This window comes from Rhinichthys klamathensis, unplaced genomic scaffold (assembly GCF_029890125.1).
Source record: "Rhinichthys klamathensis goyatoka isolate OS25496 unplaced genomic scaffold, OSU_Roscu_1.1 h1tg000196l_1, whole genome shotgun sequence".
Taxonomy (NCBI): Eukaryota; Metazoa; Chordata; class Actinopteri; order Cypriniformes; family Leuciscidae; genus Rhinichthys; species Rhinichthys klamathensis.
Window position 1 is genome coordinate 6,370,641 of NW_026606722.1, and position 14,161 is coordinate 6,384,801.

Consider the following 14,161-nt stretch of genomic DNA (forward strand, 5'->3'; position numbering starts at 1 on the left):
GATGTGCAATTTTTGATCAGGTGACACGCGTGCATTCATTGCTCCGTTTCTAGAATGCATGAATATATTATATTCATCCCATACGCTTTCGTCATTGGCGGAGCAGTCGGTCAATCCCACCTTTCCAGTAAATACGACTTGTGATTGGACTGTACGTCAGCAGACAGCAAAGCATTGGCCAAGAGCAGAAGGCCCTCCCTCCAGGCTTTTTTTTTTAAGTTGCGAGGTTGCGAAGCTTCATTTTCGCTCAGTCTGAGTTTCAGAGTTTCAGAGCAGAACTGCGTGACAAAGCTGCCACAAATCACGTGAGTCGCAAGCTCGCAACTGTGTGGGCGTATCTCCGCAAACTGGGTGTTGTAAACTCAGCTCTGAAAAAATAGTCTGCAATAGGAGTGCACATGTAATGTAATAAGTTTCGCCCTTTCGAACCTCAGTTTTCAGAGTTTCAAAACTGTTTTTCACCTATTCGCACACCAGTTTTCAGATTACCATTTACAAGGTTTCAAATCTGGAAAACAAACTATGCACTGGGAGAACAGTGACAAATTCGAAACTCTGAACAAATGATTGCACAACACCGTAAAAAAGAGTGTTGCACTTCTGAAGAAGGAAAACTCAAAAACAAAATTATGTTTGCAGAGATTTAATTTTTTTTACCCCTTTGCAAGCCTGCAAAAGTCTGTTTTCAGAGTTTCAAAACTTTTTTTCACACATTCGCACACCAGTTTTCAGATCACCATTTACAAGGTTTCAAACCTGGAAAACAAACTAATACAGTGGGAGAACACTGACAAATGTGAAACTCTGAAAAATTGTTTGCGCAACATCGTAAAAAAAATGTTGCAGTTCTGAAGAAGGAAATCTCAAAAACAACATAATGTTTGCAGAGATATTTTTAATTTTTTTACATTTTGCAAGCTTGCAAATCTTATTTTTCGATCTTGCAAAACTTTTTTTTGTAAGATTTTGAGTTTTCGAACACTTAGTTTCAAGCTTTCAGAACTTTATTTTCAGTTTTGAATCATGGCAGGATATTAATCCCATAAAGTCACCGGTCATAAATCTGTCATCTGTCATGACTAATATGTGGAAACCAATATGCATTGGTATCATATTGATCAATTTGAGAGTTTATATAGAGTTTGTCTTTATTGGCTGATATTATATTTAATTATGTAAGCTAATTTCCTCTATTTTTACTTTTTTGATTGTTTGTTTGCCATCATCTAAGTATTAAGTTAATCTTTAAAAGGATTAGCTTTAAATCTCTAATAATTTAAAAACACCGTTAAAAATAAATCTAAAAATTAATGTCTATCCCTACTACTACTGTAATATCTATTTTTTATACTGTACATTATAATGTTGTAATTCTTAAATTCACTTGTAGTTTGAGTTTATTTTTGAGTGGCTTATTTTTCATTTATTTGGGTATCCGCCATTACATCAAAATAATTGTCTCATTGGTATCATCCAGAAACTTAAAATGTGTGAATCCATAATCTTCGATTTTTACATTTTGTCAATGCTAATGTGATCATGAAGGTATTCAGATGGGTGCTAAATTGGTTTGCTTGTATTTGTGAAACCAGAATTAAAATTTTTAATTTAAAAAAGAAAAATTGGATTCTCCAATCTCCATCGCACTTTTCAGCCAAGATTCACTTAATCAACCAGGCGTATTAGACCAACATCACAAGATTTGTCTTGAGACTGTCTCTTGTTGCCTAAATTTAGACCCATTCAAAAGAGTTAGACCTGAAGGCATAATGTTATAATGAAAGCCCTGTTCAGATGTTAGCCACAGCGTCCATTCACTGAGAACTGTGACGATTGCCCAACCGCATGCAGGATTTGATTAAAAAGTCACTTGATGCCTTTATTCATGTAGGTTCATCCCTTTAAACATTTCTACACCTCATGTGCCATTGTGATTTCAGGGCTGTGTACAGAGGTGACGCATCTCTGAATAGCCAAAAGATATTTTCCACTGCACTTATTTGACTTGCTTATTTTACCACAGGTGCTCTATGCCAGATGTTTACTCAGTTGTGCAAGAATTGTTCTGGTGAAAATGATTTCTAATTGCCTAAGCCAGGATAATACACTTTACTACATTGGTGTTAGGGCTGCATGATTTAGGGGAAAAAAATCTAAAAAACAAAACAAAAAATTGCTTCTTTATTTTTGTCAGGAAATATGCATAGAGTGAGAAAAAACTCCAGTACACCTTTCTACAATAAACTTTTGGTTTTGCATATGTTTACTTTAAATTTCTTTAGAGAGAAGTATTATTTTTCCTATTTTTACCGAAATTAGGGTGTTGTTTTAGGGTGTAGCTTTAGTGAGTACATGTAATGTAACATGTTTCATTCATACTGGAAGCCAGAGGGCGCCCTCTTGCAGAACGTCCACAACTGAGACTCATAGAAGTAATAAAGCTTATGACTTTCCGGGATATCCCGTATATAGGCAAAGGCATCCAGATATCGCTGCAGAATAAAATGCAGATAGAGACGTTTTGACTGATGAAACATGAAGACAATAAATATAAAATTGTGACAATATATGGTTTACCTGTGTTCTTCTAAATATCTCTGGTATTTTCATAAGAATAAAGTATATTTATAATGCAATGCTAACCGACAGCCTTTTTCACTGTATAGAATACTGTAAAATTATATATTTTCTGATTCATTCTGTGAAATGAAGTGATGTCACATCAGAAAAGAAAGTTATTGCGGTTTGGAGTAAAAACTTGTAACGAGAAGCGTTTACAAACCTGTTGTCCAAGTTTTTTTAAATGTACATTATAAGTGACTCAAACTCACAGCGCTTGCAGAGATGCAGCAGCATTTACTTTTATTTAATAAAAAAATCGCAAATCACAATGTTGGTTTAAATTCAGTTATAGATGATATCCTGACATCATGGACATGCCTATACATCATCAGCCTGGGTTGCATTTACATAATGTAACAAGTATCAATTTAAGCAAAATGTCAATCAGAGAGGAAAGAGGCAAATGCTTTTTCCTCTTACTTAATTTACATATTTGTAAATTTTATGTCTATGTTAGATGGATGGATGCACACTTTTATCGTTGGTAAATATTGTTAAACATTGCCATTTCCATCAGCCACAAATGCCAACCACAGCATTTGCATTAACCTCCATCTGTAATTATTTATGTGCACTTCACACAAGTCCAGGTGTTTTCAGTTTCAGTTCAGTGTCAGTTTTAGACTTAGTATTTTAGACTGTAGCATTCATTTAAAAAAAATATATTAATAAAACAATGCAAGCATGATTTTCAAGCTCATTTTCTGACATTCTATGGGAGATGATGTTAAGTTTAATGGCATCATTGTTTATGATTGTAGTACAGTTGTGGATCCTGGTCTTCTCTGGCATGAAGAATAGGGCTAAAGCTAACAGGAAATATTTGGGGGATTTTGCTGGGTGCCTGGCTTCCCTAAATCTACTCATCCAGACAGACTGAGAGAATAAACACTGGGACAAAATGAAGTGATCTGTCACATCAAGTGGAGCGCCGGGAAGTTGATTGCCATCATTTATTGTGTAGTGAGTGTCCCGTCACCAGTATTCTGTTCTGGCGCTTAGTTTCTGTCCCGTCCCTGTGATTTCACAGGGTCCTTCACTTGTTTGGACAAACCTTCATGTAGTGCTGACTACTGAGGGGGTCCGCAATGTCTGCTGGGTAGTGAAATATTGACTGTTTGCACTTTGCAGTGCATCTCAGACTGAGCATTTCTCCAACGATTCGGCATCTTATTTGGGATGGTCGAACACTGTAAGTGGGGTGACTATGACTTAACCCAATTTCCTGCATGTCTACAGCCATGAACTGGTTCAGACAAACAGATATCTTTTGGTCCAACAAAAGAAAAATGTGTTTGTACTTTGTACATGGACAAGTTTAGCGTCTTTTCCCATATCTTGGCCTAAGGGTAATAATGTGATGTAACCAAGTTAACAGTTTCCTAGTTCTGCCTTTGTCATCGTCAGCCTCAGCTCTTATGTGTCTGCTCGATCCCTGCTGTGCTTCACTGTAAGTGCTCTCATAAATAAGAGCTAAATGCGATATGATGTTCTCCCACTGAGTTCCCATAAGCTCCCTGTCCAATGGAAAAGCAGCAGTATCGCTGAAATGCCTGTGGGGCGCACAGCCTCCTTTGTCGGGTCGCTTCCCAACAACAGAAGTATCTATATGAACAATTATAGATACCCCCCCATAGCCACTCTGCTCTTTGTTTGTGGTTATTTACACACTCATCTAGCCTGGGAAAACCCAGACAACTTCCGGCAAATTTAGATTTGCTCTGAAAGTTAGTCTGGCAAAGAGCTCATTCAAGCTCATTTCCAATCCGCCGAAATCGAGGCACCAATCAGAAAGGTTGGGGCGGGCTTTACACGATGACGACAGCGCTGGGATTTTGAAGCAGATTTTGTAGCCTACATTACAAAGATGGATGCCGCCGTCGAACATCACTCGTTCGAATCAGCTATCGCGTCTGTTTTAAGCGATTTGAACGTTTCCTTTTTGTTAAAAACCGAGCAAAGAACAACACTCGGAGATGTTTCTGCCGCTCTGCATACGTCATCTCCTTCATCGCTCTGATTGGGTTTAGGTCTATCCGCGACGTCCGTTGGTGACGCCCCTCTGGAAATGATTTGTCTATGACGCTTTGCCAGACCATAACTCAGTTACAACTGAGAATGGTCTGGTTTTAACCAGGCTAACACTCATCATGACTTGAGACTTGAATCACTGTTATGTAACATCAAAAAGTTATTTTATTTTAATCCAGAGAGGGCAAAAAGCTTGACCTGCTATTTTTTTGAGTGCAACTCCTCTTTTTGGGAACGGAATATATGTATTTTTTTACTGTAAGGGTTTGACCTATTTTCTTGTCATGACATGTCATGATTTTTGCTGCCATTTTTGTCTGGGTTGTAATAATATATTCGGCTACTAGAATAGCATTCAAAAAGTATGCATAAATATCTTCTCCACACAGGCCTACACTGAGTCTTGTGTGATATGGAGGAATAAAAATGGTTGTTATTGAATATATAAATCTCCACATATTATGAAAAAAGTGTAAAAGATCATGATGAGACCAAATAAGCTCTGCACATTGTACTTTGCTGTTTGGGCTTGTAGTGAAACATTGGCTACTGCAAATAACAGCAGCTGATGACATCTGATGGTTCTGCTCATCTTGCTATTTGTCAGTGTGTCAATTTTATTGTGAGACTTTTCAAAAAATATTTAGGCTAGTACATGGCTGTCTGGCTGGAATACTTCATTCTAATTGGTCAGTTTATGTATAATGACTGCTTATCTGTAACTGACCATTGTCTCGGGAGAGTTTGTGGAATAAATGTTTATTTCCATAAGTTGCACCTGACAGCATGGTGTCAAAATGACATTAAGAGAAAACAAACCCCAAAAGTCGCATTGATGTGTATAAGTCAAATTTTTTTTTATTTCATTCAGGAATGTAAAATACCGGTAAATAAAGCAAAACGTTTACAAACATTATAAACACTATAAACATGTATTTTAGTTCCCTCACTCCACAACACATCCTTAAAATTTAACAGTATTCAGACTCAGAACAGGAATGAAAAATTTATTTTAAAAAAAGTATAAAACAAACATATATTATAGTGGCATTTATTATAAATGCCAAGCCTAAACACATTTATTCTGCTGTCAAAATAAAAGTCCCACTTCTGACACTTATTGGTCAAACAGAATATATATATTTTTTTTTAAATGCCAAATATTGGCCGATATATCGATCAACCACTTGAATTTATGAACAATTTACATGTAAATTTGTTTTGCTTATGTCATGTTAATAAAGCCCAAGTATTGCCTTGGCAATAATGTATGTAATACAATCATGCCAATAAAATAACTTTGAAAAATATAATTCCACTGTAGATGTGTTTTTATTTCTCTCTGTCTAGATTGCTTTTGCTGTCCTTAAGCTGTGGCCCTATCCAACTGCCCAGTTTGCCTATATGTATGTGGCGTCCCCGCTACTATTGTTTTGGTCATAAGACGCACAGAACATAGTACATTTGTTACGCAATAACTCCCCGCAGACACCTATATGAACACTATATCTGTGTGTGTATATATGTTCAAGGTTTGACCCATTAATCATCAGCTCAGATCCATGTGCGTCTGTGACAACATAAAGAATCTGAGGAGTGTAAAAACCTTAATTTTCCTCGCTTGTCTTACAAACATCATTTTACAATAGGTAATTTATTGCTCTTTGAAAGTTCTTCCTTATTGTAAACTTTTCAAGAAGTGTTTCATTATGTCTTAAAGTGGGTGTGTCTTCAAGGCTGTGACTTGCCCATACATGCTTTCCTCAAGGAAACACCTTATTACAAAGGCTGGATAATAATGAGTAGTCCCATCAGAGGAATCACTTGAAGTTGGTTAATGTCCAAACCTAATTGAGGGTTTGAACACATACTGGCTAAGGTGCTAACAGTGTGCTAACATGAGCCTGCATGTGTACAGGTTCCCCTTACTCCTAAATCTAGTCAAGGTGACGCTCTCAAGTTACTCTGTGTGAACATTTGAAACGAGAGCGAGACAGAGTGCTGATAATGACAAGGCCCAGCTGTTGTTCATTTTCCAAAAAGTCATCGGACAGCTTTCTTTGGCGAGCAGATGCATAGTACAAGATTTTTGTCATGATTTTACCTCCCATGGGGGTGTGCGCTGGTTAAATTAGACGGGCAGGATTAGGAGGGATGAATATAGTGTATAATTGATCAGTTTGGCAAAGAAGAGCGTCAGTTGATATTCATGATATTCAGATACTGCTGTTGTCTGTGCGGTTTAGATTCATTTCCAAACATGGTGTGATTTTGATGCAGATTAGACTGCGTGAGTGTTGCAAGGAAGCATTAAAACTTCATAGAATAGAAATGTTGTGTGCTAGGACCCTATTAAAGCAGTCCCCCCCCCCCCCCAATTCCTTTTCCCATTTACATTTTTCTGTTTTTCTGTTTTTTTAAGGTAACTAAATCCAAAAAGCATGTCTTATCAATTTTAATAATTTGTAAAAATTGAAATGAAATGCATTTTTTAAATGACCTCATGAAATCTTTTATTTTTCTTCAAATCCCATTTAATTTCCCCCCAAATTCTAATTAGATTCAGTCTTTTGATTTGATACAAATGTATTATCAAAACTGTGGTAATCAAATTAATAAAAAAAAAAACATTAACACATTTTTTTAATTGTATTATACTGAATATGCAATAATTCCTTTACATCAAAACATTGCATTTTTAGTTTTTGTCAAATTAAGTGCTGCACAACAGAGGCCTACTGTATAAATTAAAACATGGATGAAAAAAATGGATTGTGTGATGATCCGTATGATTATTTTTATTCTTATTCTTATTACTCAGAGAAGTATATTTGACTATACAATCGTAATATATTTCTGTCATAATTTCTTTTATTCGTTTTGTTTTGGCGCTTTGGTAATTTGCCAATTTTTTTTTCATACAGTGAATTCTGTCATATCATGGAAATCATATGGCCCTAGTTATACATGTGCCTTTAAAATCAGTCTTGGGTTGTGTTGTGTGTTGCCACATATAATCTGTCTAATTATTAACTGCTTCAAGTTCATTCATACAGTTCATTTCTCATAGTGAAGCGTGAGGTAATAGTTAGCCAAGCAGAAATTAGTTCAGTGGAGTAGAACAAAACTTGAATTTAATCGAGTTCTTGAGTTTTCTCAGGCTCGCCTTGGTCTCTTACATCCACATTATCCACCTTACTTTTCAATGCGGATTGCGGAAGTAAGGTGTTTTCTGTGAATGTGTAAGTAGTAGCCGCTATAGGGTACGAGAAGATTAGGCCTATATCAGTGCAGTAAACGGTAAAACCAGCGTGTTTACAATGAAGACAATATATTATGTTAAGAAATAGGCTATATTTGTTAATCAAGCAGCATAACAAACTGTTGTACAGCTTGTCTTTTTTTTTCTTCATTTTCCATCCTTCTCATTCTATGTGGCCAAAAATAAAATTAATAAATGTAAATTATAATTGCTATTACAGTGAAGGATGCTGTATGTATTTATAAGTGTCATGCACAGGCCTGTGTTGTTAGACAGTCAGCACACTAAAAACCAAATCAACATTCCACGATTATATCATAGTTCAGTGTCTGCGATCCTGACACCTTTTTAAAACACACCCAAAAGTGTTACTGTTGGACTTGAAATACCCTTCTGTGAGCAGTTTCTGTTTTATTACACTGGCCAATTTTGTGAGCACTGTGATAGGGTTTATAGCTCTTTAGCCTATTTATTTGTTGTGTGGACCCAAAGCAGTCTAACCGAATAATCTGAAAATCTATGGTTGTGCACATCATCTAATCTGAACAAAAATTCCTCAAATTCCTATTCCCTTGACTGAAATCATAACATAATGGTAATCCATGCCATTCAGACTCTATTTCTCAACTAAGCTTGGACAGCGTTAGGCAACGTCAGACTGTAATACCGTGAAAATGATTGGACAAATTTCAGTTTATTTTCAGTGGTAAATGCCAGTATGTTTGGGTGAAACCGGTTTTATGAGAGCTCTGATGTAATTGGCTTTAGTCAGAATAACTTTCACTGTGCTGGAGGATTTACTCTAATCAGAATAAACAATGGAAAGAGGTGTAATCTTGCATCTCAACCATGCAAATTTCTTCATTGCTATGAAAGGTAGAGATGTCATCATGAGCTCCTATGACCTTAGTAGATTAAGAGTTTTTATATCACATGTAGGTCATGTACAACTCATCAACTCCTTTCCACTTTTGTGAATCTTACGTTTTTACTCTGTGTGTTGCAGGCACTCTTGTCGTCATGTTTATTGTTCAGAAGAGATCTCCTCTGGCCCAGGACTCCCTGCACAGGATGACAGCCGTTACACAACGGAGGAACCAGGGACTGATGAAAAGGTGACAAAAAACAATGACTCTACACAGTTACCAACTAAATACCTCAACAACTTGCAAGCACTTGAACTCTTCTCCTATTAAGTCGTGAGTGTGCGTCTTTAACACCATTGAGATTTAACTCTGTATTGTGAAATGGGATCACATACATTTCACCTCTAGAGAGGGGAGTTTGATTGGCTGTTGTGTAAATAGTCCCTGAAGTTGTGCAATAGCTCCTCATTCAGAGTGTTGTTGACATTTGTCTTTCAACAGGCTAATCTATAAAGCCACTTACCGACAGGGGCCCCAACAAAGACCCCCCTCCTCTCTAACCTATTGATTTAAGGCTGTATAGAGGTGTGGAGTCATCTGGTTGTCCAATATTTCTTAGTGAGACTGGCTGATTAGGTCCACTTTAGCTGTTGTTAGTATGCAGTCATTAAAGTTAAAGCAATTCAATCTTCAACTAAAGTGTGAATCTGTAAACTTGCCCTGTTTGCACTTAAACACTCCCTGGCAGTCACAAAAGTGTTTTCTCTTTTCTCCCACTAAACTTGAATGGTAGAAAAACATAGCCATAGAAAAAAAAACATCTCTTCCACCCTCATCGAAATAAAACCAGTTCTGCCAACTCACCCGTTGTTGAAGGAATAGTAAAAAGTCACTCATCAATTCATCACTCATGTCATTTACTCAACCTCATGTCTTTCCAAATACCGCTGATGAGCACAGACAGATTTTTGGCAGAATTATCACGTTGCTCACAATGAAACAACAAAAAAACACGTGACCATGGTCTGTCACACTCCAAAACGGACAAAAGATGGAATAGTTTGTGAGAAACTGACCTTTTCACTTAAGTCATATGTTTTCCTCTTTTAGGTTGAGGAGGAAAGGGCGACACACACTCAGTCATCGCACAGCGTGGGCCTGGAGACCGAGACTGCTGCACTAAAGGAAACTCCATTGCACTCACAAGACACCCCACACGAAGAGAAGCACAAACAGGTGCCCGTGCAATCCAACCGCCATATCGGTTTTCTTCTATTACATATCTCATCCTAACCCCCAACCTTTGTGACCCACACATGCGACTCAAGGGATAGGACACACAAAATCCTATATTTGTTTCGCTTTATTTTTTCGGTCACACTTTAGATTAGGGTCAAATTCACACTATAAACTAACCATTAACTATGACTTTTGCCTAAAAAAACTCCCAATTACTGCTTTTTAATAGTTAGTAAGGTAGTTCTTAAGTTTAGGTATTGAGAGATGTAGAATATGGTCATGCAGAATAAGGCATTAATATGTGATTTATAAGTACAAATAAACAGCCAATATTCTAGTAATATGCATGCTAATAAGCAACTAGTTAATAGTGAGAATTGGACCCTAAACTAAAGTGTTAACTTTTTTTCTTTGACTTTAAAGGTTTATGGCTTTTATGCCAAAAATATTTGAGTTATGAGTTACCATTAAATACAGTGCTTGTCCACTTTTGGTTTCCATTCATTTTGTGTGTCATTCAAGTGTTATAAGCCATGAACCAAACCAACCAGCCACAAGGTAAATCGCAACATTAGAAACTTTGATTTGAAAAGAATGTGAAAATTCAACAAGAAAACAAAGTTACAAGACTGTGTATTAACAGCTTCAATGAGGGAAATAACTACAATCTTGTGAAGGGTTGCAAATGACAATTAAACTATGGAGAAATCTAACAGTTTATGTTATAAGTTAAAAATCAATTCCCTCATGGGACAAATGAATGGGATTTTTACTTCCAGAACTGTTGCACTCTATTGCTGTGATCCTCCAGCTCATGTCTGCAACCAAATCATAGTCATGATGTTTTTCACCAAGACAGCCTTTTTCTGTTGCTGAATTGTTACTCTGTTAATCTGTGATTCTGTCCTTGTAGACTGTGAATTTAGAAGAAGTGTTGGAGGATGAGCAGATTCCGCTTGATTCTGCTCTCCCTGAGCTAGAACAACAACAACAACAACAACAACAACAGCAGCAGCAACCAGAACCCCAGAACACCCAACAACAAGACCAACAACAGTCAGCTCAACCACCAACACTTACACAGTCCCAAACAGCACCGCCTCTATCCCAGACCCAGCCAGACCCTGAAACTCCACAGGCCACTGAAACAGAGGACCAGGCTGCCCACGCCTCCGCTGCTTTGACCCCTCCACAGACTGACCCACTCGGAGAAGACCCCTCTGCACCTGCTGCTGAACTCCAGAAGAGCCCAGAGCCAGCCTCACCTACCTCAGTCTCCTCCTCCGAGAGCCCCTCCAGGTGAGTACAGACAGCAGTTTGGGAGAGGAGAGGGTGGGAACGTTGAATGATTGTCTTATCATTCATTTCACCATTTATTTTCTATATTCACCTTTCTTTTGATTTTGTTTTCTTATTGTTTCATTGTGACACCATTTCTGCACCCAGACTTTTAAATTGAATCAGCCGAGCACACAGTCATCACTTTATGGACTTCATGTCGCACCTTCTTTGGAACTGCACCGGTTTTTTAAAATTGCATCATAGTGTATCTCTCCTTCTTTACTAGAGCTCTATGGCTTTGGGTTTTTTTTTTTTTTTTTTTTTTTTTTTTGGACTTGGAGCATTTATGAATCTTCCATTTCAACAAGGACCCAAAAAAGACAATATCGGTGTGCACTTAGCTAGATGGGCCTTTAAAATGTAATAAACCAGTAAGACAAAAACCGTCCACAGAACAAAATGAACCATGCTTCAATCCGTACCTGGATCCAGCCAGATTTCTTTCTCTCTCTTATTCTTTCTAGCCCCTCTCTCTCCATTAGTTTCCTTCCCATTCCTCCCTATTTCCCTTCTTTTGGTAAACGGCATATGATTTCTTTCCTTCAGTGGACTAGACGTTCCGCATCCTGATGCCCCTGTAGAGAACTCTAGTGCCAGTCAGTGTGAGGTGGGCTCTGTGCCCCCCTTCAGTCAACCCCTTGACGCAACACTCACCAGGTGAGTACAGAGCGACAGGTAAACGACAGGTAACAAAGCAGGTTACATGGTGACATTACGGTAACTACAGAACTCGCGTTACATTAGGTGACTTGGTAACTGATGGTTAACCAAGTAACGGAGCTTCTTCAGGCACATCAAGGCTCGTCATCCTGCCTTGCTCTTTTTTTTTTACTTCTCATTTCATTTTTTTTCTCCCCCGAATGCCATGATACACCATTTTAATTCCTGTTTAACTTGTCATTTGAGTGAACAAACATTTATTTATTTTTTTATATTTTTTATATATACCGACCTATTAATGTATCTTCATATCCCCACCCTTTCCTCTCTTTACTTGCTCAATAGTGTTGTGGAGGAACATGCAGATAACCAGTCCACCACTTTGGGACAGAGTACAGAGACCAGTGCTGACCCGACTGCCTCTCTGGTCCCGAGTGAGCTGGACCTCACAGAGCCGGGGCAGACAGACAGTATTCTTCCACCTACAGAAAGCCAGCAGGTACACACACAAACACACTACAAGCACATTTGTCAGACTAATCTCACAGTGCTAAGTAATTGCAAAAATGGGAGTGAATAAATCAAATACCTACAAGACTAAAACTCCCTTACACACGATAAAATCACTTTAACGCATATGAATAATGGTGTAATGCTTTTATAAAACATAAGCAATAGAGCTAATAGAATAGACACAAATGTTCAATAAACAATTAAATGTATTATTTATTATACCGTAATCAAAATACCAATTTGTCTTCAATATAGTACTGTTTGCAGTTGCTAATCAACTTTTGCATTTTAAAATGTAACTTTAAAATGCACTACCGCTCAAAAGTTTTTGAGACAGTATTTTTGCAGAAACTGGTTCTTTTTTTTTTTTTAGGATTCTTTGAATAGAAAGTTCAAAAGAACAGCTTATTTAAAATGGAAATCTTTTGTAACCGTATAAATGTCTTTAAATGTTTTACCATGTTTCTTAGATATGTATTATAGTCACTTCATAGTGGCTTTGCAGATTATCTATTCAGAGTTGTTTTTTCTATAATGACGTAGTCTGGTAGATTTCAGGTATGGAGCTAGAAGGTATAGTGTGTTTTTTAAAAGCATTTTAAGCCCTTATACATTTTCCTAGTTTTGTTTTCCTTGCGCTTACGCCGCCTTAAAGAACATGATGACAATACTCGCTACATTTTGCACCCCGCAGTGTTCCTCTCCCTACCTTTTACCCCATTATGTAGATAGTGAATGGGTTTGCATTTGGTTACCATTGAGCCGGTCCACACCCTGCTGTTAACGATCTGTAGAGCTAAAACATTCCCTCCTCTCTCGTGAAGCTGCTCTGACACTTGCACCCTAAATGGAGAGAATGAAAGGGGAAGAGAAAGGTAGAAGAGCGGGAGTAGGCTGAGAGAGGTGGGATTGGGTACATCAGCATGTTTGTTTTCTACAGGACCGACAACCTTGTAAATGTTTAATCAACCAAACGCACACTCAGCGCTGCTGTTTAGGCACTGACAGAGAGAGACATAGAGATAAGGGGAAATAAGGGGACAAGAAAAAGGGAAAGTGATGGGGAGACAGAAGGAAAGACCACCTTAAAAAAGGAAGGATTTTGCAGACGTTTTGAATTTGTCACACAGAACTGTTGTTTCATGCAGCACTTGCATAATATAGTCATTCATGCCAAGTGCTCATTGAACCCCAGTGTAAATTAGAAATTGGTTGAGAGAGGATGATCATATTTTTGACACTTCACTGTATTGGGCAACAGTTATCGTTTTTTTTCTTTTTTTCTCAGTGGTCAGAGATAAAAGTGCATAAAGCCATTTAGACCTTATATGTAGTGTGTGTGTGTGTGTGTGTGTGTGTGTGTGTGTGTGTGTGTAAGAAAGAAGTCTGACCAAAGCTGCATTTATTTGATCAAAAATACATTAAAAGCAGTAATATTGGAAAATATTACAATTTAGACCATTTTCTATTTTAATATATCTTAAAATCAAATGTCTTCCTGTGAAAAGCAGTATTAGAATATATTATAATATTAGAAATGTTTCATATACAGTTATATGGATTCTGGACCACTACCAATTTCACATTGGCTGTATCTACCCAGCATAATGCATCTGAAATACAAAAC

At 37.5% G+C, this 14,161-nt stretch overlaps 1 protein-coding gene across 5 annotated transcripts in view; it reads left to right on the forward strand.

The window, feature by feature from the left end:
- The window catches only part of suco (SUN domain containing ossification factor), a 57,912-nt gene that overhangs the window by 22,514 nt on the left and 21,237 nt on the right, over positions 1-14,161 (forward strand). For 4 of the 5 annotated variants that reach the window (XM_056262783.1, XM_056262784.1, XM_056262785.1 and 1 more), the window contains exons 2-6: positions 8,922-9,030; positions 9,892-10,017; positions 10,934-11,319; positions 11,908-12,018; positions 12,367-12,520. In XM_056262783.1, coding sequence (XP_056118758.1) covers positions 8,922-9,030; positions 9,892-10,017; positions 10,934-11,319; positions 11,908-12,018; positions 12,367-12,520 — 886 coding nt within the window. The remainder of the gene's footprint in view (positions 1-8,921; positions 9,031-9,891; positions 10,018-10,933; positions 11,320-11,907; positions 12,019-12,366; positions 12,521-14,161) is intronic. The other variant, XM_056262786.1, reaches the window with a different exon arrangement.